The sequence below is a fragment of the Chiroxiphia lanceolata genome, chromosome 9 (genome assembly GCF_009829145.1).
Source record: "Chiroxiphia lanceolata isolate bChiLan1 chromosome 9, bChiLan1.pri, whole genome shotgun sequence".
Taxonomy (NCBI): Eukaryota; Metazoa; Chordata; class Aves; order Passeriformes; family Pipridae; genus Chiroxiphia; species Chiroxiphia lanceolata.
This window is the reverse complement of record NC_045645.1, coordinates 8,639,086-8,666,191: the sequence shown is the minus strand read 5'-3', so window position 1 is coordinate 8,666,191 and position 27,106 is coordinate 8,639,086. Positions and strand designations below refer to the sequence as shown.

At 39.9% G+C, this 27,106-nt stretch overlaps 2 protein-coding genes across 3 annotated transcripts in view; one reads left to right on the top strand and one right to left on the bottom strand.

Annotated features, from left to right (window-relative positions):
• Positions 1-13,096: 13,096 nt before the first annotated feature.
• GPX7 (glutathione peroxidase 7) lies at positions 13,097-26,670 on the bottom strand. Of its 2 annotated transcripts, XM_032695932.1 has the most exons (5): positions 25,445-26,670; positions 23,604-23,712; positions 22,738-23,214; positions 16,085-16,346; positions 13,097-14,294 (listed from the first exon to the last, which is right to left on the bottom strand). In XM_032695932.1, the coding sequence occupies exons 3-5, from the start codon at positions 22,942-22,944 to the stop codon at positions 14,131-14,133; spliced, it is 633 nt and encodes a 210-aa protein (XP_032551823.1). In that variant the 5' UTR covers positions 22,945-23,214; positions 23,604-23,712; positions 25,445-26,670; the 3' UTR covers positions 13,097-14,130. The 2 variants fall into 2 exon arrangements, with proteins under 2 accessions (XP_032551823.1, XP_032551822.1); XM_032695931.1 differs by lacking the exon at positions 23,604-23,712.
• The window catches only part of TUT4 (terminal uridylyl transferase 4), a 43,822-nt gene continuing 43,357 nt past the window's right edge, over positions 26,642-27,106 (top strand). The window contains 1 exon segment of the mRNA XM_032695933.1: positions 26,642-26,755. The gene's annotated coding sequence lies outside the window, so the exon portion shown is untranslated.

Sequence of the window (27,106 nt, the reverse complement as noted above, 5' to 3'; positions counted from 1 at the left end):
TAACAGACAAATTATCTAGGTAATTCAGGAACAGCTTTCAGAACTGTATCCACAACAAGACACTTCTATTCCCTGAGTGCTGAATTATCATCCTTGTGAATATGAGTCTCTTTTGCAGTGAAGCTCCAGCTCTAATTCTGATAAAATGTGCCAACTTTCTCAGATGCTTGCAATCCAGACTCCCCTGCAAATCTGTAACTGGCACTCATACTGGCTTCCAAGAGGTTGTTTTGGCTGTACTTAAAGCCCTTTTCCAAAATACTTGGTGCCATGGAACTGCACCTTTGGCTTTCTCTTTCTTATAACTGTTTTCCAGCCTTCCCAATTAACTAATAAATAAAAATATATGTATGTTGTCTATGCAATAATTAAAACAGCAGCATTTTCTGTAATCATTAAATATATTTGTAATCTTCATCTAAACTACAATTCATGTGAAAAGCATACAGCCTCTTATTTACTTATTTACTTATTTACTCCACACTATACTGGCCAGCAGAACTGGGGTGCTTTCATTTTGCAGCAAATTACAGGAGTTCCTCTGGCTGATACAGCTTAGAGCAAAGGGGACTTGAGGGAGAAGCTAAACTTTGATTTAGCCATTCCCTTTAGACACAACTCACAGTGAATTTTGCCTCTGTGCTGACCACTGAGAAAAGCTGACAACAGGCATTTTCATTAACAGCTATGGGACACATTTCTACCAGCCAACCTTCTAATAAACAGAAAATCCATTATGAATTACCAACAGAGCTGTCAGATCAGCATCAATCCTCAGACCTACATGACAAGCTTTTCCTTAGGAGCATAATCTAATTATTAATAGGCAAAGAGCTGCATAAATTACTCTCAAAAGTAATCTGGTGGCAAATTATGCAATTAAACACAATTGCCGTGCCAAGATGGTATAACTAGCTCTGATTAGGACTAAAAACTTAAACTGACAGCAGAGTTAGTGCAGGCAACATGTTTTATCCTACATGAGTAGTAGGCAATTCAGAAAGGCAGATGACAGCATAAGGTTCAGAACAGAAAGGGGAACAGAAGTTTGAAGTGGTGCATGCTTGGAGTACAGTGAGATGCTGTCACTCAGAGGACTAAAGAAGAAGGACCGATGTGAGGAGCATTATAAAGAGCACTGTTTGCTTTGGCCCTCCTGTGCAGTGGGGAAGGACTGAAGTCTCTCAAGGGGTCAAGATACACCTTAGGTTCTGCTCTCAACTCAGCCAATGCACAGCTGTAAGCAGGTTGCTTTCCTGGTGTGTGCCCCACTTGAACTCTGTACGTTTGTGACAGCAATGGAGCTGTGTGACACACACTTCTGGGCATAAGAGTTTGTAGTCTGAGATCCTCTCTGTGCAAATGGACACAGTATGAAGTATCATCATGAGTTTTTCATGTCACTCTAGAGCCTACCAATTTTTCTGGTCATTTTAGCTGTCCTTCATACACATTATTCTTTAGTTGATTCCTCCAGTCAATATATGGTATAGATTTTGCCTTTATACTGTCTCTGCTTCACAGAACTAAATAACGAAGAAGAAGAAAGTGATTTTAAGCATCAAGAAGTAAGAAGAGGCTTCAGTCAAAATTTTAAGGAAGAGGGAAAACCAGTGAAACACAGTGAAGTAGGAAGTTGGCACCAGTAATTTTGAGGTGAGGATGGAGCTCTGATAAGCAGTTTGTTTTTATATGTGTAGTGGCCCTCAGTATCTACAGTGTTTTATGTTCTGTAATTGGCAAATGTTTCAGAATAATGACTCACTTAAGCAATTCTTACCCTTTAACACTTATTCTTCTATCTAGAAATAAAATGATCAGATGGATAATACAGTTTTCAACAATGAACCTGACCAAACACTCTTGATTGCAGTTTGTCTTTGTGGGCTGGTTTTCATTTTTCCTTTTCAGAGAGGAATATTCATTTTACTTTTCTGAGTAAAAGGCGTAGAAATTTTATGGTCCTTACTTACAAAAAAATAACAATGTGACACTGCCTCAATCATTTGACTTTGCTTTTATTTATTCTACTTGTAAAATACAATTATTTGTAATTTTAGGAACAAATTATACGTTGCAGTGCAACTTCTCCTTGAATAGGAGGATTCAAATTTTAAAGAATTCCAGCAAGTATGCAGTTCTGTATGTAGGGGATAATTATGGGGGTAATTCTGAAACTGAGTTACTCAATTACAAGACAGTTAGAAATGATGGGCCTATTATTTCATACTATTTAAGCAAGATATCCCCAGAGACATCACTTGTAAAACATGTAATTGTTTGATCTTTTCAGCATTTATTCTATATTAATAGACAAAATAAAAAATTATAGATTCATAGGCTCATAATGAATTGTCACTTTCTATCACAGTTTGAATTTACCTTGTCTGAAATTTAAGATTTAAGGAAAAGACTTAAGAAACCAGGTTTGAAGCATTGACTTCAATATATCAGTGAAAAAATATTACAATAAAACTTCTTCCCACCATTTTTACTGTAAACTCAAACTGAAGCTTATTAATTTTCTTCATTTTGTTCAAGCTCTTAGGCCAATAATTTAGATTTAGTCCTACTAAGAATATTTTTAAAATATCAAAAGCTGATTTTTGTATACTATTATATAAATAGTTTTTACAAATTTTTGTGTGCCTTGTCTCAGAATCCTTTCTCTCACTTGGCCATCATAGAGAACTTTCTTTCTAATTTATAATTCAAAGAGATTCAGATATCAATAGCTGTTCCTCTTTAATTCTCCCACACAACTGTCTTCATATTTTGTGTGTAGGGGTAACATCATCTATTGTTAAAGTTCTGCAGCGGGAGAGAAGCTTTTTACAGGAGCCTATTTACAACAGCTTCTTGTCTTACCAAGCTTTATTTTGGGACTGAAGTTTCCTGTCCTGTGTGAAGGAAGATGTTAAGGCCAAAGATTTGGGGTAAGAAACTAGAACTGGCATGATAAACATAAGAATCAGGAGCTGGGATTTGGTAGTTGAAGAGAACAGGGCTGGGATGAAGAGATGGGAGTGGGAAAGAGGCAAATTGAAAGGACAAGGCAAAGAGGATCAGTCTTGGAGTAACAGGGAATCCCTGCTCTGCTTGTGAACTTGGAACAGAACCCAGGTTTCCTGCTTGTCCCTCTTCCTTTTCTATCAGCAAGTATCTTTAATTCCTATGGGAAAATGTATGATTCAGTGAGTTCTCTCTCACATATATGATGACAGTGACCTATTTATTTCATCAATTCATGTGGCAAAATTCCACGTGATGGTTTGAAATATTTCGGATGACTCATGTTGTTGCAAATATGAAATTTTGCTCTTGTTTCCTCTATTTGTTTTCAGAACTACAAAATCACATTGAAAGAATATTAGGTTACTGAGAATTTACACTTGCCAGACTTGGAGCTAATAATATGATCATACTCTATTTTTTGAGAGATTTCATCTCCTTTGGCAATGGAGTTTTTAAGGATTTTATTTTGTTACTCTTTTTAAATGCCTGGTCAAAAGCTTATCAACTGCATGTTAACCATACCTACTGGGAATACAGAATTATTTCAGCCGTGGTTTTTGGTAATACTTCTGATTGCTTCACAGATACTAATTCATTTGTCCAGTCCCCTGTGATATGAGGACTTTTCACTCCTGATATTGTTGTGTTAGTCACAAGCAAGAACATGCCTTTCTGAGCAATTGTTTTCTTGACAGAGTTTCAGTTTTGCAGTTTCTAGCTGTAAAAGATCAATTTTATTCCTCTTTTTAGGTGCTGAAGGTGAGTTTGATCTCCACCTTTGGAGCACTACTAGATTTGGGGATACTGTAAAGAGAATCAGTTTCCTTTGGCTGAAATTAGAAAGCCTTATTCCTTTTCAAAATCATTTTTACTTCAGTGGTGGAAAGGAGGACCAGTTGTCCAACAAAAACCGCTAAGCCAAAGGAAAAATAAAAGGTATATTCTTATTAAGAACACCTTACATAGCCTATTCTTTGATCAGATGGTTCAGAACATTAAATGAATATAGACTCCAAACAATATCTGATGGTTACATGGTTTGTATGTCTTTGAGACACTACAGGTTTTTCAACTCAACTACGTTTGCACAATAGTTATTAAAATGCAACTGAGGTACATGATTGGTACTTCTTAATCTTATCCATCCCTCATTATCAGAGCACCTGATTACCATGCAATCTGTAATTAATGGAATCACTCTTAGTGCCACACTAGGCCTTTTGAAGCTGGGCCAGGTGAGCTATTGGTCAGGTCTCCACCTCATCAGTCCTGCTTTGGTGAAATGCTCACCAGTCACATCTCAGATGAATGGCTCATTTGATCTGTCTTAGATATTCTCTTAGGAATTGAATGAAGCTGTAGATATATTGTATCTTCTCACCATTCTACCTGGAATTCACACCAGGATTTTGACAGAAATTGTTTCTGTGTTGCTACTGAAGTGGAATGTATCAGTGCAGCTCACTGTCAGACGTGATGAACATCTCAACAGAAGTAGTCAAAGCAGAATCAAGCTAAATTAGCTTAATTTACAGTAGCATTGCTGTTTGTCTTATGGAAGGGAATGTAATTACTTCATTTGTTGTTGTCTATTTCTCACTTTAACTGCTGCCAAATTATTCAGATTTACCTGGTAGCTTGCTTTCTCCTGTTGGATTAGCTGAAGGTGATAGATACATCTGTACAGACTTGGAAGGAGAAGATTAAATTCTGTCCTTTGCTTTTCATTAACTTCTTACATGTTTTTGGGAAAATGGTGTCACTGACATGCTTAATTGCTTCATCTATAGGATCAATATCAAGCCCTTTTTCATGATGCTCTGAGGTTTCTGTAAGTTACAGTAACAGAATATAATTATTAATGTATTTGACTAAAAATGTTCCACTTTTACCATCCTTATTATTACTTTAGTTCCTCCATCAGTAACAAACATTCCTGTTTTTCATCTCACTGAAAATTGTCATGTTTTGTTTTGAACCTCATTACATTCAGTACAGATGAAATTTCGAATAAGGTACAGAATGCTTCCATCCTACACACACACAGCTTTGTAAACATATATATATGGCATGAAACCACTTTACTTCAGCACAAGTGCCATAACTCTCAGATGTGAATGTGCACATATGAATGTGATTCTACATGCTTCTTTTCATTATTTGACTTTAAATCAGCATTTGTACCAAAGTAAAGAAAGACAAGAATAAAAGAAGATGGTATTTCAATAATTCTTTTATTTGCTTCACTGGTTGCTATTTTATAATTGCATTGCATTTTAAATTTCACATTCAAAATGTTCAGGCTGAAACACAGGCACTGCAATGCCTATTCCAATGGAAATTTGAATTTTTATCTCATTATAGGTCTAAAATTCAGAATTCTTATCACACTAGACATTTTTACATTAGAAACTCCCACTCTAAAGTCTAATCTCTTTTCTGTTTCAGAAGAATGCCTATAGGAAATCTGTAATGTTTTTATATTACTGTAATTTGTTCTCAGGAGATCTGAGATCTTGTTCAAAAAAAAGAAAGAAAGAAAAAGATGCAAGAATTGTGGTTGTATAAACAATTACAGCCAATATCCTATATAAAGCCAAACACAAATGCTAATCCTCCTGACCTTTAAGGCTTTCCACATCAGTTCTTGGGTGTAGAAATTTTGAAAGCCTAACTATACTACAAAAGTAGCCCTTATATCTGGAAATTCTCCACGGTTTTGGGCAGAGTGTGAATGAGATGGTTCTGTGAGGAGCAGGGAGTGGGACCCCATGATTTTATGGGTCCCTTCCAACTAGTGACATTCTGTGGTTTTATATTAAGTGTAAAGAACTCTGAGGGCTTTCTTTCAAAACAGTGCAGTGTTATCTCATCTCACTGCTTGTATTTAAGTCTTGCACCAATTATTATAATAACAATTTTAAAAGTAGTCATCTCCCACGTGAGAATGGAAAAGGAAGACAAATACCAAGTGTGCTGCTTCCTTACTACTGCCTATGCAAAAGCAAACCTGGCCTGACAGGGGGGAGAGTGCTGAGCATTCCTTGCTTTTCTGGGAAAAATGGATGTGTTACTGTCTGTTCCTTTTAGAAAACAAACCATTCAGCTCATAAATCAGGAGCTGAAATGTATTTAGAGCAGTGGTAACAAAATCAGTCCCCTGCCATGAGGTCACTTTTTGATGAGTCACCATCGAGTCCCAGAGACGTCACCCTGCTCTTCCCAACAGGTAATTAATGCAAGCAGGAAAGGGGACCAGTAAATGGAATATGTAATTATGAGAGTTGGTGTATATATTGAGAGGGGTTTTAACTTATTTTGGAAGCTCCTAAAGTACATGAACCAAACTGCATCGACAGTGACGCGCTAGAAGCACAAGAGACTTTTTTCAAGTGGTTTTTACTTCATTATTCCCCGGTTGCTGTGACTGAAGATGTTTGGTTCCTGAGAACAGCTGATTTCCTGCTTTTCTGACATTTAAGCCAATAGAGATGTACAAGAAATCGAGTTTATAACTGGCTGTTAGTAATGTAATACACACTAAAAAGCCAGATCTCTATAGATGCTAAACCCCTGGTCCTTCCAGCACATCTGTGTAACTGTTGCTGGTACACAGCATGGTTTGTTTCTTGATTTATGACTTCTGTTCATATTATATGCTATATATTAAGCACCAGTCTCCACATAGGATGTTATTTTATTCACTCATTAGTCCACTCACAAATATTTTGCATAGTATTCTCAACTCCATTAAATGAGAGGAAAATAAGACTATAGACTGATTAATTCATATGCTTAGTATCAGAAAGGAGGCATTCACAGTGCAGGGAGCCAAGTCTAACACTGATAGCACTCAGTCTGAACACCAAATGATGCAGACATCTGCAGCAGGTTTTTCCCATGCAGTGCTTTAGTGCACACAAAATGCTCTTGGAAGGAAGAATAAAATGATGTTGCCTTTGACAAAGCACTGGGTCTCCAAAAGGGAGTTCAGAGTACAGCTTATTTGGAAGGACCAGGTGCATTTCAGCCCAGTAGATGGGATTTTGAACAAGAATTCTTCCGGAGGACTTACAATAAATATTGAAGTGCTTAGAAATTATGTTTTGCAGAATATAAAATAAACACAGACAAGTATTCCCTGTGAGATTGGGATGCACAGTAGACTTGGGTATGTTTATTCACTGATCTTGCCATCTGTAGCAGTTACTGAGCTTGTGTATTTGGTACAGAACTTAAGGAGGAGCATATCTTAGGACAGACTCATGAAAGATTTTTTTCAGAGAGATTTTCAGAGATATTCAGTTGTCCTTGATCCTGGGCTACTGAATTTCTGCTGTGTTGGTGGAATGCTTTTTCTAGCAGAAGCACAGGAGGGTGAGGCTCATCTTTTGAGTTTTACAGCACAAAAGTATGGCCAGAATTATTCCACCACATAAAAGTAATCCATTGTGCTAAAATCTAATCTAGTCCTGGCACCAAATGATCCTCTTCCATCCTGACAAGATTCCCCTTTCAAAACATAGCCAACAAAGGGACCCTAAATATCTCTTTTATCCTTTGTTGTCCTGCTGTTAATAGAGAAAGGGAGAAAATCAACACTGATTATGAACTAAACCAGAAGAAAGAGAAAATAAAATGACTTCAAATTATTGCACCTTCCACTGAGCTCCTTTTCCTCTTTTCATCTATTGTGTTTTGACCTGCTAACAGATGTTTTAAGAATACTCTTTCATAGGTATGGTGATACTTTGTGGAGTGAGGCTTTCAACTTTAATTATGTCAGAAAGACATCAGGAAAAGAATCAAAAGAAATGGTCAGAGGTGAAAGGCTAGAAAAGCAGTGAACTTTAAAATGACAAGTAGAATTGACAGAGAACTAAATCAGACCTGAGTAAATATTCACAGGGCAGAGAAATTTCCTGACAGATGACAAAATACATGCACTTGCCCTACCTGCAGTAACACAGCTTTTTAGCAGTGCTTGATAACAAAAGAATCCCTCTGCTCTATGATCTTCCTCCAGCATTGAAACAATTTCCCCTGAAGTTCCCATGTGGACATAAATGACACCTTTCTATTGCACACAACTTCTCACATGAAAGTTAGGAGAAGTTTATCCCTTGCCAGTTGGCTGTCTATTAGTGTTCTCTTAACTTTTTAAATCTTAAAAAAAACCCCAAACCTGTGTTGTGTCCTTTCTTCTATTTAAATTACTAAAATTATGTTGATTACATGTTTACTGCATGGATTATTTACATGATATTATTTTTTAAGTCAGGTCTTTGAAATATTTTGTGGTTATGAAGCTGTTTCACCAAATTCTTTGTTGCCAGTTTCTTAATGGCTTGACAAGGACATTTCCTGTGCATGCAGTTAACAACTAGAAGTGGTGTCTTGCAATTCCCAGTGTTCAATAAAACTGAACGACTCAGAGATTGCAATTTTACTCAGTGATATATTCCTGTCCACTTCAGTGTAGCTAAAGGCAGAATAGATTGGCAGCCTCTGAAGCAAGCAAGACTTTTTCAAAAGAACATTTTGATATCAGGAATTGTCAACTTTTTTTAACCAAACTGTTCCCTAAGCTGAAACCTGCAGAAAAATATGTTTTGACAAAATTCACAAAATCAATTTTCTAAGTTTTAAGATCATCAAAGCTCTTTATATTGCCATTTAGATTCTGTTTCTTGGTTTGAAATTATTTTCCTTTTTAATATTTTATTTATAAAGTTTGAAAACATGAATATCACCTTTGAAATGTTTCTCATCAATTGTGTCCAGCTTAACCAAACTGATGGTTTAGGGGTTATTTTTTCTTGAAAACTTAAAATACTGTGTCTGGATTTGGAAGAGGAGTTTTCAAATGTAAAATGTTCACATGGCAGAAAAACATTTCCCTATATATCTCTAGTGGTTAGTGGTCTCTCCAGAGGACAGTAAAATACCAGTAAGAAAATAAACAGTATTTTGAACATAGAAGTTATGACAAATTAGAATGAGTGGTGTGACTCTAATTAAGGGTTAGAGAAGTTGATTTATAACTTATGCAGGGAATTCAGCAAGCTCTTTCATTACAAGAACAGTTTGACTGTTGTGCCCTTTTTTAAAGGATGGATGAACAATTTGTGGGTCATGGATATTTTCCTTGCCAGCTATTCTTTATTCATCATTGTCAGATTTACTTGCTTGATAAATAAAAATATAATGATTTATCATATAAATCAGGTTAAAGCACTAACTATGAAAGAGCAATGCCTTTGGGGCAAGAGGGACAAAAAAGCCAGAGGATTATTTTATATAATACAGTAACAACTTTCTTACTGCATCTTTCACTTAAGGAAGCTGAAAGTACAGCTCCCTAAAGGTGGAATTTCTGTAATTCCTGTCTGATGGGGAAGTGTTCCCCAGAACTGCATTTATAAATCAGGTGTCACAAAAGTTTGTTCTCCAACCAATCGTATTTCAGTCTTTCTATTGTTCTAGAATACTATTATTTCCTTTTACTGTCACTGTTCCATCTTAGGAAAGAATCTGCCCCTGCCCCTGTGAGTGCTGTTATTTCTGTTTGAGTAGGGGAAAAGAATCTCCATCAGCAGAACCATCTTAAAAACTTCCCTGCCTCCGCTCACCTTCCAGAATACAGGTCTGCCTACTTAAAACTCAAATGATCCTTCAACTGTTCTCATTTTCTGGAATTACTTTAGAAGATCTTCTTTGGAGCAAGTATCTTGCAGTGCTTTGGTAAAACAGCCTGTCTTATCTCTTAGGTAGACTGACAGCTGGGATCAGGTTTTCTAGGCTAAGGATGGAAAGTTCCTTGGGGCTGATTCAGCTCCTGTGCAGAGACAGCTGGCAAAGGGCAGCCCTTGTCACTGGACAGGCTCCACTGTCATCTGTGCCAAGGGTTGGCTTAAAAGATGTAGCTGAGTTATGCTGTTTCTCCTCCTCTGCCGTGGCCATCACTGTGTTAGTGAGCTGCCTGGGCAGATGAATGAGCTGTGCAGCATTAGATCACAGCATCAGATCACCTTTGAGATGATGTCTGGGTAGAGCTCAGTGATTTCCTTCTGCTGTGCTGTGGAGCTTTAATATGATTCTCAAATTTGGTGCTTTCAGTATCTCATCCATCAAAAGGTTTGTAAACACCTTTGTGTTTTGTCAGTGATGTTTTTACTGCAGAATCTGTTAATTGTCACAGAGAACACCTAATTTCTCTGCTTATTTGATTCTTTCTGTGAATGAGTCAGAAGGAAGCTTGTAAAATTTTATCTGGCTCTATGAGTAGGTGCGGTATAGATTTACATGTGTAGAGAATGTATTTGGTTATATAATAATTGGAGGTAGCATCAAATTTGTTTGCTTAACCAAAGAGATGTACAGTCTTCTGAAAATCCTGACTATGGTCAGCAACTTATTGAATGAGTTGCTGATGTGTTGGAAGGGACAAACTGCAAAATTGTCTCTGATTTGCCACTGGGATTTCTGACTAAAATCACAATAGAAATTCAAGTGAAATGTCCCTGGTATATAACTAAAATACCAGATGTGGCTGTAAGGATAACGAGGGTATTTAGTTTTGTTCTCCTTATAATGCCAAAAAGAGGGGGTTAAACCCCTCCCTATCTCTTCGTTCGAATGCTCTATTTCAATGGAGCACATTCCATTTCAAACAGAGCTTTGAATACATGTAAGTCTGATTTTACCTTCTTTATGAGACAAAGTTTTGAAAGATTAAAAGAGCCCAGTCTAACTTTAAACTTATAGTCAAGCTTTAAAGTTATTTCTTCTCCCTGTGGCATTGCCACAGGGGGCACATGGCTGCACACAATCATGTCAGGGTGCTTAGTTTATGTTTTAAATCAACATGCCAAGAATTTATACCTTTAAAGTTGCAAACTGCAGGAGACCAAGTCTTAGGTGATCAAGGTAATTGCTTTCCATGTATCAATGTGCTCTGCTGTTAATGCACACTGATATTGTCTCTACAAAATAGATAAGTGGCAAGGAAAAATGTTTCATGCTAAATATTCAGAGCTGGTTTACAGTTTTCAGGACTTGCTGTAGGGGATCTCCCTGTCAGATTAAAACAGTGTTCGAACTCATGAGGCAAAGAAAGTCATTTCTGATCTCTGCATGCTCTCTATCCAATCTCAACAGACAAATCCAACCCAGTGCAGTGTAATTTGCAAGTCTTCTGAGCAGGAAGTCCTAAAGGACTTGGAGCACGACTAGAGACAAATTAATCTACAACTGAGAAGATTTACTTCTACTCCATAACTTTGATTAAAAGACCAAAGCCTGTGTTCTACAAACTGATTTAGTGCAACAAGGGATGGAATATGTACCATGTGCTTAATTTAATCATGAAAAAAACTCTTTTAACCTCTGAAAGAGTAGGTGTGTGCTTAAAATCATGTACCTGTTCACATTTGCTGTTGTTCGTGGCTTGCATATGTAATACTTACCTTAGTTCTCTTTAAATGGCCAGATTGGTAAGAACCTCAGTTCTAACAGTCACCAGTCTGGAGTTATTCCTTGCACTCAGGCATCTGCTCAGACTGCACAACTCCTTAGCTCATGCTGAAGTAAGAACACCAACAATTGCAGTCTCATTGTTCCTTGACAGAAACCCTTTGAAAATCTTGTCAGAAGAACTCTTTGTGTCTGGACAAAAACACAGTGTTCCCATGCTCTTAACCCCAGGATGCTTTAAGAAGACTCTAGTCTTGTCCAATTGCAGTATTATTGACAAGTGAAAGCTTTTTTGTGCTTTGTAATGCCTTTAAAAGCAGCACAAACAATATTTGTCCATATAGTATAAGACCTTTCCAACTGATTCTTGCCATTGCATCTCTTTAGACTGGTAGAATTTGTCTGGTGGAGAATGGGAGATTGTTTCTATGTAAATCCAGAGTTCTGTTTGAAGTTGGACACACAAAATTGAAATAGAAAGGGCCAAAAAGTTTTTAAAAGCCTGGTCTGGGCTCATCCAGGCTTCAGTTATAAAACAGAACCATACTTGTTAAGGAGAAAACTTTGAGCCTTGCAGCACTTGCTAACAGAATGCTGGGGTACTGCATCAAGGGACAGAGAAAAACAGTCTATGGATAATAAAGAGTTTCTTTTGTAGCAGCTGGGTTCTCTATCCCAGCACAGTATCAGCTGGATCTGATTTTCCTCTCTATGTGATATCCTTAGCAACCATTGTCTTAGAGTGATCCCTGCAAGAATAGACTAAATGACTGAATCAACCATAGAGTTCACTTTCCTCACCATCAGAAGAGGAAAATACAGACATTCACTGCCACAAGCACCAATTTCCTGCACTCTTAAGTTACAGTTCAAGTGAGAAGTAGCTGATATAGCTTGGAACATACTCATTAGTATCAATGTTCAGACTGGAACATTTCTATGCCCCATTTGTCCCACAGATTCTTTGGCTACAAACTGTCTTTTCATTTCCTTCTCATTTCTTCCTTTTTACTTGATATCTTTTTTCTTTTGTTCTTCTGTAACTTCTTCCTTTTATTCTCTCTTCCACATGCCTCCCTTTTTTTTTCTTCACTAAAAACTAAAAAACCTCACTCTCAGCTTCTTTCAGGCAATTTGAGATTGTTTTGTCCAGTACAATCTCTGCCCTTCACGGTCTTTCTGGAAATCCTAAAGTACCTCAAGCTCTTACTTCCTTAGCTCCACAGAATGTCTCTTCTTTCTCCTCTTGTTCTGCAAACCAGTGCAGGCCACAATACTTGCCTTTGATTTCCCCTAGAGCCTGTTTGGACACTGAAGAGCTTTAATGGCAGTGATGACTTGGAAAAAGTCCTTACTGTGGTCAGGTCAATTAAGGCTTATTTGTACACTTGGGCCCTGACAACTATATGGACAAACATTGTTTGTGCTACCTGAAAAAAACATTAAAAAGCAGAAAAAAGCTTTCACTTGTCAATAATACTGCAATTGGGCAAGATTAGAGTCTTCTTAAAGCATCCTGGGGTTAAGAGCATGGGAACATTGTGTTTTTGTCGAGACACAAAGAGTTCTTCTGACAAGGTTTTCAAAGGGTTTCTGTCAAGGAACAATGAGGCTGCAATTGTTGGTGTTATTATTTTAGTGTGAGCTAAGGAGTTCTGCAGGCTGAGGGCTGCGCAGATGCCTGAAAAGGTGACATTAATAATTTGTAACATAAATGTGGTATTAAACTAGGTAACATTATGTAAGAATTAAATATTTGCAAAAATTAACTCCATGGAAAAGATGTTGATTGTCTAATGTTTGTCTGTACATGCAGCAAAACTGGATGGTGTCATAAATTGTAAAATAAATTTAACATCAGTTTTATGAGAGTTTTACGAGTGAGAGTAATTCTAAGACAAAATGCTCTCAGAAGAAAGAGACAGCCATTTCTTATAGGCTCTGGTCCTACAGATGTTCAAATAACTATTTAAATAGCATCTGGTAATCTTTACTTGGTGAAAAAATATAGAAATTCTTCCCATAGTTTGTGGAGAATTTTTAAAGAGACTTTGTCTTCATATTTCTTCCATTTCTATTTAATAGATGTATTTCCCCAATGCCCTTCTCAACTGACTTTCTAGACAGATGAAATGAAATATGTTTGGCTGTGGTAATTGGAAAGGCATATATCCATGCAAGTCTGCCTGGGCTGAAGGTACCTGGTTTGTCTCTCTCCTTAGCACATGCCTTGAGTCAATCATGCACTTTTTACTCTTTATTTTATTCAGTTTGTGTCAAAATATAACAACAAAATTGTAGATATCAGTGAGAGCCCAGTTAGGAAATTCTCATTATTCTGAGCCTTCTTCCTACAAGTACATTAACTGACTTACACAGTGAATAACTTGAATTGGGCAAGAAACAATTACTGAGAATTTCTTTTTTCCCAGAAAGGTCAAACTGAATCCAGTTGGAGAAAAAAAATTAAATTACTTAGACCATGCTAACTTGCTCTTTTCTACATTCTTAGAATGGTGACTCTAGATTCAACTGGTCCTAATTTCCCTTCCCCATATTCTCTCTTTTGGAATGTGAAGAGACAAAGTCCCGTCCTAATTCTCAACAGAGATGTAATTGGCATGCTGGTATTTTTGAAAGTCATAATTCATCTTTCTTCTTCAGGATGATTTTTCTTACAAGTTCTGTAACGTGAGGTCTTATTTCTTCCACAGAGACAGTAGAGTCCCAGACCTTTACTACTTTCCCATTGGGGTCCACTAGGTATTTCCAAAAGTTCCAGGTTGGTTCTTCTCCTGTAGAATCTACAGGCAAAAAAGTGAAATATTAGAAAAACACGTTAGGCAATTCCCGACATTTGTTCCTATCAATTTGATGATTACCCTCTCAGAGGAAGGAGGAATGTAAAATAGGGAGTTCAGACTGAATAAGATTAATTTTCTGACAGACAGGGAGCTTTAATTAGACAGGAGCCCCCTGGAGACTAATGGGAACAGGGAAGCTTCAGACAGACAGGAGAAAGCACTAGAATGGGTGTTAAAGTGTGTGAGGGCATGCGTGTGTCTGTGCCACCCAGATAAACCTGAAACAGTGGACTTTGATAGGAAAATGGTATTTGGCATAACAGAGTAGCTGTACCAGGACTGATTACTTGCTTACCCAGAATTTTCCTTCCAAAAGCACCCAGTGTCAGGTGCTTTAGAAGATTGTTTCAACAAATGTTACATGAAGTAACAAAGTAATTGTTCCAGGTTTCCTCCTACTCCTCATCTACTACAGTTTTCCCCTCCCCGGCCAGGTACTCATTTTACACAAGTTGAATTCTTATCCTTCACTGTTCTGCAACGTGACTAATAAAATTTTCAGGATTTTCAATTAGCCCAGGAACCTCATCCCACTAAAAGCCCAAGTACAGATGCTACAGACAAATTAGCATCTTTTTTCCACTGATTATACATTGAGCAAAACCTCATGAGGAATTAGAAGATATTTCAAAGTACCACCAAGACACAGCCAGACTACACTGTGCTGCTTAAATGCTGCCTCCAGCAGCCTCCTGCTTCCTGTGGGACAACAGGGAAACACAAGTTTGGCAAGTTTCATGTGAGATGTCTGCAGGAACAACCCTGCTGGGCAAAACAGAAACGGAAGGACCTGAAGAAGATTAAAAGGAAAGTTTGCCTAGCAGAGAGATTGATCACAGACACCTGGAAGGAGGTGTGCTTGGGACAGTCACAAATATTATCACTGCTCATTTGAATTCAGTGGTATGTGGGCAAACACTGCAGAGAAGCAGCAGCGACACAGTCCTTGCAGGATGAAGCTCAAGGAATTCTGTATTTTATTTCATTGCTGGAAGACATTTCCTTCACGTTGGGTTAAGACTGACATTTTAATTTAGCATTTAAATGGTATTTAGAGCGTTTGTTCAGTGCAAGAAAAATAGAGCCTTGATAAAGAATGTCCTGCTTTACAATGTATTTTGTCAGCTGGCTGCTACAAGGACCTGCAAAGCTCTTCAGGTCTCAGTGCTATAAAGCAGATCGGAACTGGCAGAACTGGACATGGCTATCCCAACGCTTGGGGAGGAATGAGGAAGGGAGTATTCAAGGACATCCTTTAGTGCCCAGTTTCACTTTCTGATTGTTGAAGTAAATTATGAGGTGCTTTGCTTCCACTTATGCTACAGATCTCGAGATGAATCTTATAAATCCAGCCTGCAGCATTCCTGTCACAGGAGGAGCACTTACGAGGCTGCAAAGTGGAAAATGGAAGGTCAGGTGTTGGATGTATACAGGGGAGCATTTCAAAATCTATATCCTACGCAGAGGTTTATTAGATGAGCTTTCACAGGACAACTGTTATTGATGTGTCCTCACCTCTGAACATCTTTTTAGAAGGTAAGACAAAGCTGTCAGAGGTGACAGAGAGAGAAATCCTGCCTTGTGTGAGAAGGGCTGCGTGACTTCTGACCTCTTTGAGCCTGCCAACTCTGTGAATACAATCACAGGGATCTTTTTTCTGTCAGATGTTATTTTGTATCAGAGGAATTCTACACTGAAGAAACAACCCTCCAGTGTTCCGGATTACTCACCAATTAAGTACTTGAAGGCAGGAATTGCTCCAGCCCCGCTGACTGTGATTTTGCTGAACATGGGAAAGGAGGCACCGTAAGTCTTTCGCGCAAAACTCTCGATTTCTCTGTTGGTGTCTGGTTCTTGCTGCCCAAACTGGTTGCAGGGGAAGGCCAGCACATTGAAATGGTAGGGGCCCAGGTCCCTCTGCAGCTGCTGTAAGGCCTTGTAGTGGCTGTCTGTGTACCCACACTCACTTGCAACATTGACAACCAGTGACACCTGAAGAGAGATTGAAAAATGTGCTGACATGTCAGCTTTCCAGGAGGTAGGCTGGGATGCAGATTATTTAAAAAAAGAAAGAATGTCTAGAGAACTGTGACTGAATACATATTTGAAACTACATCGAGTTCTGTTCACAATAGGAACATTTAATATTTCTTTCATGTATTCCTATTTGGCAACGATGAAAATAATCAATAAAGTTCTAAGCAATCTTAGTTTTCAGAGAATCTATATTTCTCCATTCTGCCCTTTGGATAGTTTCTAAGCATATTCAAGAAGTGCCCATTCAGCTATAATAGACCAAGTTGCATGAAAGAAACTTGCAAACAAATGTGTTTTTTGGTTTTTTATTTATCTGTTGTGAAACATCTGCTCTGCATCATCTTTCCTTGTGCAGAACTTAGTACCCATACAGAACTGGCTGATCCATTTATCATTGCTAGTTAAATGACCTGGAAGTTAACAGAAGCAATTACAGGATTTTGGGTTGGTCTGTGCAGAATGGGCTGCAAAATCTTCCGCCATTTCTAGAGTAAATCTCCTCAGTTGAGACAAAATGACAACAGTTTTTTTCACAAAAATTTACTGCCTCAATTAGAGATTCCAAGAAGTGAAGACTGCCCACTATCCTTTAAGATCTTTCCTGTGGTGGATCATGTCCAACCTGTGCACACGGTGTCATTCAGATATTACCAACAGGCAGATCCAGCTGGAGGAAGGTGTCACACACAGGTGAGCACCACAGGAAAACAAAGGCATGTGTGGAACAGGTTCCACCAGGAATTTGTTGGAGAAAATAAGTGACCTCACCCTGAACTGACACATATTACAGTTTCTCAAAGCTTTGAGGAATTTTCCATTGGTTTTTGAGATATTTTATCCTTAAATAACTTTTGGGATTTATTATTAGACATAGTTCTTATTACTCTCACAAATTTTGTAAGTGTGAGTTGCTGCTCATCCTACATAAATTGAGTCCATTCTAATACTTTCATATAAAATACAAAAGTATTTAGGGAAATAAGGCATGTCAAAGAAATTATAGTATACAAAAAATAAATAACTACATGTAAATAGGAGTTTTAAGGCCAGAAAACAAACTGGCTTATAAAAGCCTTTAGCTGGGTAAGGTATGGGATCATAAAATGAAAGGCCTGGAAGGGGTAGGAATGAGTAAAGAAAAAGGTAACAGGATGTTGGTGTTTATAATTTCTTACATTAACACTTACTTTGTGTTTTCTACCTTGTATAGGTATATCACTATAGAGAATCATAGAATATCCTGAGTTGGAAGGGACTCACAAGGTCCAGTTCCTGAATTTTGAGTGGTTTTGGAATGGCACTGTTCTCCCTGGAAGACAGGTAATCTCACAAAACACAAGTTGGTGTAATCTTTGTGGTGTAGTGTCAACAGAACACAACCCAAGCACTCCCTGGACACTTGCATATGAAATATGACCTGCAGCCACCCAGCCAACCTCCAAAGCATCACTTTCATTCAGGCATTTAAAAGCTCTGCCTGAAATTTTAAATTCAGTTTCCTATGATGTGTCACATAAGATGTGACACATAAGTAGATTTTTTTGAGAGAAGATATAATAATTTTATGATGAATTCCTGTTGCAGACTGTCAGCATTTCAAATAGAACTTATATATTGGCCACAAAAAATAACTATTGGCAGTTCTGTTCCTTTCAAATAATGTGATTTACCAAGCATAGTGATAACTGTAGTTTAGTATGAAGTAAAGATAAATTGTACCATTAAGAGTTGAAGTCACATGTAGCTCTTTCATATGAAATTTTAGAAGCTTTTTAAAATATAGTTTAAGGCTTGGCATTTTCATGATGCAGGAGTATTCATATACCTTATTGTATTCACATCTATTGGTACTTTATCCCAAATAGTATGGAAATGTAAGAATTTATCATTGGAGGTTTAGGGGAATAAGCTTGAGTAGGCATTGTGTTCGTATTAAAACAGATATGAAAGATGAAAACAATCAAGCTTTTATAACTTTTGCTTGATTTTAAGTAAAAAGAGGGCTTGAATGAATTCGCTCAAAAAGAATCAATTTTAATTTACAGCTGTTTAAAATCAATGATTATTTGGCATGGTGATGAAAGGTTTGAGAGCTCACAGTGCAAATAGTACAAACTTCCAGACATTCTCCAACAAAATAGAAGGAAACTCCACACAGCATTTTTTTGTATAGCAAACACATTATGCTTCTTTTTCCTTAGAAAAATGTTTTCCCTGTAACTGAATTCTCCACTACTGAACTCCATAATTTAATAGTGCAAACCTCCTAAAAGTGTAACTAACACATATAATCAAAACTTGCAGGATTTATTGGTATTTCATAAGGAACATTTAAAATTATTCTTTAAAAACCTTTACCAAGTTATCTTTCAAGTGTCTGGTACTAGAAGTGATTAAATGTGATGATTTTTTTGGTCTATATTTTATTTTTAATAAATAACAGTCACTCTTTTTGTTCTCATGTAGAGGCTGTACTTTGACTTCTTACAACTATTAATGCTTTAAATTAAGTTCAATATGCTTGACTTTAGAGAGTGCAGGTCAAGCACACCACCTAGTGTGCAGTGCAAACAGTTCATCATGGACCTCACAAAAATCATTTCATTTGAGCTGAATTCTCTATTAGCTCTTGTCTGACCTCTTAACACTATCCTGTCCTTCCCTTTGCTTAGAAAACCCAGGCATTCTAGTAGTGAACTCATTTATTTAACACTGCAAAAAGACTTCCTGGTCTACTTAATGTTTACACCAAGGTGCCTCCTTGAGGGAATGGTCCCTGAACAGATTTATGAGTCTGGTCTCATCTTCAAGTAACCCTTTGTGGATCTTTCAGCACGGTTTTTAGACCTGGAGATTCTTAACTGGCTCCATCTGAGCCATGAGAGTCAGCTTACACCAACTCACAGAGCTGTTACCTCCACGGAAAAAAGAGCAGTATTTGTGCAGTAATTAAATGCTGTTCTCTGCATTTACCCACACTCAGTAATACACACACTCAGACTGCAGGGAGCTCTGATCCAAAGTGCCTGGCATTACTTCCAATAGTAAAATAATACTTAGGTAGTTACAGTGCCTGATGCTTTTACGTGATTATTGTACCTTTGGTTCAGGATTTCCAAAGGCACTGCACTGACACTGCTTAATTCCACCCCAGCACACTGTACTCAGCTCTGGGGTAGCTTGGGACTATTATATCAAAGACAGGTATAAAAACAGCAGAGAACAGTTGATGCTTGGGAGTTCTGACTCCCAAATAGGTGCTATTTTTGGTAAGAATATATCTTACAGCATATCTGATTCAGATCATAAAATGGAAGATAAGATTCTTGAATTAGGTAGGGAGACAGGTTAGATAGAAAACTGAGCTTGTTTGGATCCTCTTGATTCTTGTCCAGCCATGTATCAGTGCCCCTCATTTTTAATGTAGAGGGGTCAACATCAGTATAGAAGCCTGGAAAAACCATGGCCTTCTCCCATAACACAGTAAACCAGACAGTTTTGGGGTCTATTCCACTCATGATACTCTTTTCTCAGTTGTTATAGTCATTCCTGTCTTTGCTTCCAGGTACATGTCACACAGTACCTGATTTTGTAGCACGTATGCCAAATTTTTAGCATTCTGGCAATATAATACCCCCATAGAAAGGGACTACTCTCTTACATATTTTCAGTATTTTTATTAAAGTGGAGATTATGTCTGTGCACATTTATTTCAGAAAAAAACAACAAACTGTTCTCTGATATTTTTAATTTTTGTTATTGCATAATTGTTAGTCTGTTTCTTCTATACTATATAACAGAGGGTACTTTTTTATTAAGATGAAACTAGAAATTGATATAATATCAATCGGTACTAGGAAAAAATTGTTTCAGTGATCTGAATGTGCAAAAATTTATATTAATAATGAGTTATTGAAGAAAGATTCTGCAAGTCATGAATTGCACTGATTGTTTATACTTAGCACAGCTTTTGTGTTTTTAGAATTAGCACACTTTTTTTTTTTTTTTGGTAGTCTGGAAGCTTTTGGATTTTTTCAATTCCCAGTTAGTTTCTTGACTACCAATTAGGTAGCTATTTAAATAAATTAGTTGAGTGACTGAACTGAAGAAAATGTCTTCTCTACATCTGCCAGAAAGCTTAAGGCTGTTAAAAGCTGGTTTGGCACTTAGCAGACGATTGTTCCAGGAGGTAACTAGTGACTCACTTTCTTTAGAACACCACCAGCACACACGTAGTACTTTAATATTATTTGCTTTTAATAGCTTTAAAATATTATGATAAACCTACGCCTTAACACTACTTATTTAACTGCAGATTTAAGCAAATTTATTTTAAGAAACAAATGGGAGTTTTAATTAACCTTTTTCTATCTTGATACTGAGTTCTGACAACATAATGACAGAAAGGGATGTGTTTTATTGCTGCAATTTTCTTTAAAATGGTGCATGTGCATTATCAAAGAGCAGCTGGCCTGAACATCAATAGGATTTCTGAATGCAAATCTTTTTATCCACACAGAAGCTGGTCATCACCTTTTTGGAATCAACTATTCCATGTGGCCTAGCAGAGATCAAGGAATACCATTCATCAGTGCTGCTCCCTCTCCCAAGGTACAGATCTAGAACTCTCCCTTATGAAACCAGTCACGCCTCAAGGATGGCCTGGAATCATAGCACTGGGATACAGGCACACCCCTCCAACTTCCTGTTCATAAGATTCCAAATCAGGCTTTGCAGTTTGTTCTGGGGGGAAAGAACACCCACAGCTCTCTGTGGGGTAGCTGTAAGGAATTCTGAGTTCCCCCTTAACTCCTTTCTATGTGGATTCTGGCCCCGAGGTAGAGAAGCTACAGGTGGTATTTGCTTATTCAGATTTGCAATGACCTGCAGACAAAACATGCCCCAGTAGCAGGATTTATTGACAGAGCCTTTGGAAGGAACTGATTAAAAAAGCACAAATATTGCTCAATATTAAACAGCTTCCATGTTTTTTTCCACTACAGATATTGGAGTGGGCATGGGACCAGTTCTGCTGTATCTGAACTGTGCATGGAGGGAGATGAGAACTTTGACCAGGTAAGATTCAGTCCTGTCATTTGTTCCAACTCCACCAGTATCCCTTTCTGCTGAGCTCAGGAAAATGTGCATCTCCCCACATGCCTTCTCTGTCTATCTGCCAATGTTTCAGTGACCTGCTGCTGTGCACTAGTGAGCTCAGACACCTCAGTGAAGCACCTGAGGAAGGGAAAAGGAAGGTGAAAACACAATACTGGAGATTAAGGGCGAAAGTGAGAAGAGGTGGTGCCTTTCTGAGCAGCAGGTAAGCTGTTGGACTGCCTGCAAGTGTCACAGATGTGTCACTTGAGTGCTAAAGGGGGCACTTGTGGGATTTATGTTGATTTTAGCTTCTGTAACTTGTGAGTGGGGCCATAAGAGCTTATAGTATTAAGCCTTCAGTGTGCTAAATTCTCTCATCACTCTTCCATAGGTACTGACCATCTTTTCTAGATGATCAAACCACTAAAAAACTAAATTAACTAAGCTAAAATCACAGCATAGTCAAGGACACTGTTTTAAAATGGCATGGAAAGCTCTGCCTAAAACTCCTTAAAGTAATATGTAAATAAAATTTAAAAGACATCATAAAGTATATGTGTGTCTACGTGACCTTCTTCACACACTAAAAAGCGAAAGAGGAATAGCATGATGTTACAATTTCATTATACTCTGATATTACAATAACTACTTTATAATGTCTCTCACGTTTTCACTAACTTCGGTGAAATCTGTTTACTCCATTAGCCATTGACTAAATCCCTTTCTTTTTAATGTAGAACATTAAAAAGAAATGGGATTTAAGTAAAAATAATACACAAGAAGTCATGCAGTTAAAAGGCAGAAATAAGCTCCAAAAGTAAGTTACACAAAGACAGAAACTTTCTGAGCTTCCAAGTGAACAGCCACGATCCAGTGCAATCCATCCTGCTGCAGGAACAGCAGGCGGGCAGCATTCCCTGCCTGCCACGTCTACAGGCAGCAGCCGCCTGCCCCGGGAGAAGACGCAGACACACACAGGGGTTAGACTGCAAACATTTATTGAGAAGGAGCCTGTATTAACTAGATATCATCGCTAAACAGGAGCGCAGAGATGTGGGGAGCGGCACCCAGGCAGCATGCAGGCAGCACTGCCCTCAGTTAGAGAGTGGTGAGATAAAGAGTGATAAACCCACACCTACACGAGACTGTGCCCCAAGTTTCTGTGCTCTCTCCCCCCCTCTCGCCCCGCAGACATGCAAGGACTGGCTGTTAGTGAGCCTGGGCCAGAGCCCAGCACCGCGGGACTTACCGAGCCCCTGTACTTCTCCAGGGAGACTAACTTGCCCCTGATGTTTACAACTTTGAAAGTGTAAAAATCAGGCTCTTTCTGCCGCGTGGCGGAAAAGGCTAAGAGCAGGAGCGCTGCAATTGCGAGGAGCATGGCTAGAGGGATGAGCAGGAGTTTGGGGAAGGAAGGGGAAGGCTGATGCTCCACACTGCCCTCCGGATCCAGCATGCTGCACGGCCGCCGCCGCTCTGCCCGGCCCGGCACAGCGCCGCCGCAAAGGACCGGCTGCTGCAAATCGGCCTTTTGCAGCACTCCTAAAAGCTCTGTCCACACCAAACCTCAGCAGGATGGATTTATGGAGGATCCACGCACTCTGACATGGAGCATTTCATGGTGGCAGTGGTGCATTGAGTACTGTACGTGGTTTTAAAGTACTGGTCGGCTCGAGAACAGTCTGTGAGATCCAGTCAGATTTAAAGATCCTGCTTTAACTACGTCCTGGGAAAATAAGGGATAGAGTTGTTATGATTTTTGACAGATTTGCAAGTGCCTTTTTTTAGTGTACTAAGTATAGCATCTGGTAACTACGGTGTAATGTCAAAGGATACCAATGGCTTGGTTGCTATTGGTTACTGACGTGAGTGCTCTGAACAAGAGTCCCAGCTCACAGTCAGCAAACCCAGGACTACAAACACTCCGTGCAGAGCATCACATGGAACACCACCACATGAACCAGGCCTGCAGGAAATTCATCTCTACGAGCTCCTGGTTAGGGAGGAGTGAGTGGCCACAGCACTGGTCCTACAGTGTGGCATTGGGGAAACCACATTACCAAAGGGTTTTTAAGCAAGAAAGAGGCATTAAGCATCAGGAACTGAATTTGGTACCAGAGTTTTCAGACACGCAGAACCAAAACACTGCTTCAGTGCACTGATGTCATTCTTGGGTTGCCTGCAACAAAAAACTGCCATCTGTAAAATTTTGCTCCTATGCCTGCTGGAAGAAAAGGATTTGGACATATAAAGTATCAACAATAGAAAGCATTAAATGGTCATTGATTTTTTTCTTGGCCCAAGAAATTGGTCACCCATGACTGGGATTCTGATTGTTCTTGGCAAAGAAAAGCAAAATGCAGCGATTTACAGAAAACAATTAAGTAGAACCTCCAAGGCATAGTGGAAATTTATATTTTGAAGAGCAAATTACATTTTGTCATCTCACTTGGTGATTTATTTTCTTTTTTTAACTGAGTTTTGGTAGATCTTTGACATTTTGATTAAATTTGCTTAGGTAATTCAAGCATGACTGGCATTACTGTAAGTGAAGAAGACATGTATAGCTAGTTGACAAATTTAATTATAGTTTTTAAGCATTTCAGATTTTCATATCTTTTTTATGTATTTCAGCTTAAGTAGACATCCAACATCAAGAAACAATGTAATATGCTACAAAAATATATAGATAGAAAATCTTGTACTATGCTGGGAAGATACAGTTGCTAAAAACCTGAAGTTCTTCACAGAAAAGTTCTATCTTTCTGTAAAGTTTCCTGGCTGTAGTATTGACCAGGAACCTATCCTTGAGATGACAGTCAAGTATGATTTCCTCATTTGATAAGTAAATTATCTAAGAAGTTTTAGAGTTTCTTCCAACACAGCTAGAGACAGAGAACAGGGCCTTAATGCAGTAGATACATTTAAATAGATGTTAAAAACCTAGTAAATCCTAAAAATAATTTTAAAAAATCATTCTGATGGTGATCAACAGCATTTTTTGGCCAGAAAATGAAAAAGAAATCTACAATACACTTTTACATTTTCTAGGCGTAATGTTATAGTCCTTTGGGTATGGGACTGAAAATGAGGTGTCATACTGCAACAGGAGATAAGCAAATTGTGCTCTGGAAAGGGACTTTGTAAAATCTGCTTCCTACAGCTTTATGCTTATTGTCTCTGATTTCTAGATAAAATTTAGTGGCTTTCAGGATTCTATTTTGTCCTACAAACTGAGCCCAGAATCTGAAAGGTTTTGATCACTGGCACTGAATTGGGAATTCTTTAAATAATGGCCAACTGGCAGTAGAACTCAGCTTCCTCTTTTACTGCCATGTTTCTATACTGCTGCCTGCAATAAAACATTCTTTAACATCAGCAAAGAAGGAAGCATTGTTCCTGAACACAGAGAGGAACTATGTCAAAGACTCTTGGCTTTATAAATGGTTCAGGTTTTCAGAGCCAAACTGCACTAACATTTCATATTAAAGTCTATCCAACTATTTGAAGGAAATATGCTAGTCAGGTTTGCAAACTGGTGTATGTTTGTTCACTAGCATGTCTAAATGTTGATCTAGGAGGACTGTATCCAGCAGCAAGTATAATTAGGTTACTTTTGCAATTTACTCTTTGACCTATGAAACCTAATAAAAATCTTTGTCAAACAGGACTGGCTGAAACCACCACCCAGTTAACCTGAGCTGGCCCCAGGGCAGCACTGCTGTTTCTGTCATTGCTGCCCTGGACTGACCTGGCTCACGTTCCTGAAGGTGAAACCTCTGTAGTACATCCCTGAGTTATCCAGTCCTAATTTTGTAAAGTGTGAACTTCAAGTGAACCAAAAAAATAGCACGTTACCCCTAGTCAGGATTGTGCTGACTTCACAATACATTCAGAAGTATGAATCGTCAGTATTTATAGAAGCTAGTATTACAGATTTTGCAACTTTTGTTTACCTGCACATACTCCCTGAGGCAGTGTTTCCAGCACTCCTGTTCTTGTTATTTTTAATACTTTCCTTTGAACCCCTATAGTAGTTCAAGACTAATCTTTTACGTGCCTTGTTTTTCTGGAAAGGCCTCCTTAGCCTCAAGTGCCAACATGGCATTTCAGTGCCAAAAGGGGTAGTAGTGGCTCACAGAGGGATTTGTTTCAGACAAGCACTTGCCAGTGCCTTTAGGTCACCGTCCAGCACTGCTAAGAGCTGGCAGGCTGGCTCTTCTCCCTGGAGACCTGCAGACTACCAGCAGATGTGCTGGCCAAGCTGCTGTCCCGGGCTGCTGCCGGGGCCAGATCCATAGCCAAGGTCAGGGAGCCTGGAGCTACTTCCTCGGTGTCCCCGGGGCACACCTGCCCTTCTCCACAGACTGGAGAGGAGAGGAAGAGGAGGGGAAGCCCTGGGGAAGAGGGGAGCAAGGCCAGGGCTGTGGCGTGGGGCTCCATGGAGCCCTAACCCAGCTCCACGGGGCCTGGGGGTGCAGGTGCCTCATAGCTCTCTACAACCACCTGACAGGAGATTGTGGTGAGGGACCAGTCTCTTCTACCGAGCCTGCAGTGAGAGGATGAGAGGAAACGGCCTTAAACTGAGACGGCAGATTCAGATTAGTTATTAGGGAAAAAAATGTCACTGTTAGGGTGATCAGGCATTGGAATGGTTGCCCAGGAAGGTGGTGGAGTCACCGTCCCTGGAGGTGTTTAGGAGGCGCCTGGATGTGGCGCTGGATGATGTGGTTCAGTGCATTAAGGGTTACAGTGGCAGCGCTGGGTGGATGGTTGGACTGGATGATCTTAAAGGTCTATTCCAACCTTGATGATTTTATGCGTAAGGAGAGGCCTGGGCTTAGAAAAGGAGGGGAGAAAATTAGGATGGCTGTTGGGGGGGATTAAGAAAAAACCGTGCTGCTTATTCCGCGTATTCCCTCATCCCCGCTTGCTGCTGTGGCACTGGGGGAGGGAGGCCCAGAACGCCGGGAGTGTGGGGGAGCGGGGCGCGTCGGCCCCTCAGCCAAGGGGGAGTTCTAAGGCAGCAGGACCCTCCCAGGGCGGCCGGGGGTCCCCCCGGGCCGAGTCGGGTCGTTGTCAGCCGCCGCCGCCGCCCTCAGCGCCACCGCCCCCGGGGCGCTCCCCCCGCCCTCGCCCCACAATGCACCGCGCGGCGCGGCTGACATGGCGGCCGGGCCGGACTGAGGCGCTGCCGTCGGGGCCTGCAGCAGCCGCGGCCGGGCATGGCGGGGGCGCCGCGTCCGCTCCGCTAGCGCCGCACGCAGGTACCGGGGCCGGGGGCTGCCCGCGGCGGGGGCGGCAGGGGCCGCAGGGGCCGCGCTCGGGGGGGGGGGGCCTGTCCGCGCCGGCGCCCCCCGCCCCAGCCCTGCCCCGCCTCGACGGCCCTTGGCGGCCTCGGGCCCCGCGCCTGGGCAGGGGGGCCGCCGGGGGTCGCGGCGCGGGGGCCGCCCCAAGGTCAGCGGGGGCCGGGGCCGCCCCCGGGGCGCATCCGGGCTGGGGCTGCTGCGTGCGGGTTGTTGTTCGCACGCCCTGTGCGATTAAATACGGCGGGGGGGAGAGACCCCCGGGGCCCGCGGGGAAATGCCCCGTGTCGGGGCTGCCCTGGCCGGCCGTGC

What these genes read in the sequence shown, in the direction of transcription:
- GPX7 (XM_032695932.1), bottom strand. Translation starts at nt 22,944, where the DNA reads ATGCTGGATCCGGAGGGCAGTGTGGAGCATCAGCCTTCCCCTTCCTTC. An exon ending in TGGAGAAGTACAGGGGCTCG is followed by an intron (nt 16,347 to 22,737) that starts GTAAGTCCCGCG and finishes ATCTCTCTTCAG; the next exon opens with GTGTCACTGGTTGTCAATGT. An exon ending in TGCCTTCAAGTACTTAATTG is followed by an intron (nt 14,295 to 16,084) that starts GTGAGTAATCCG and finishes TTTTGCCTGTAG; the next exon opens with ATTCTACAGGAGAAGAACCA.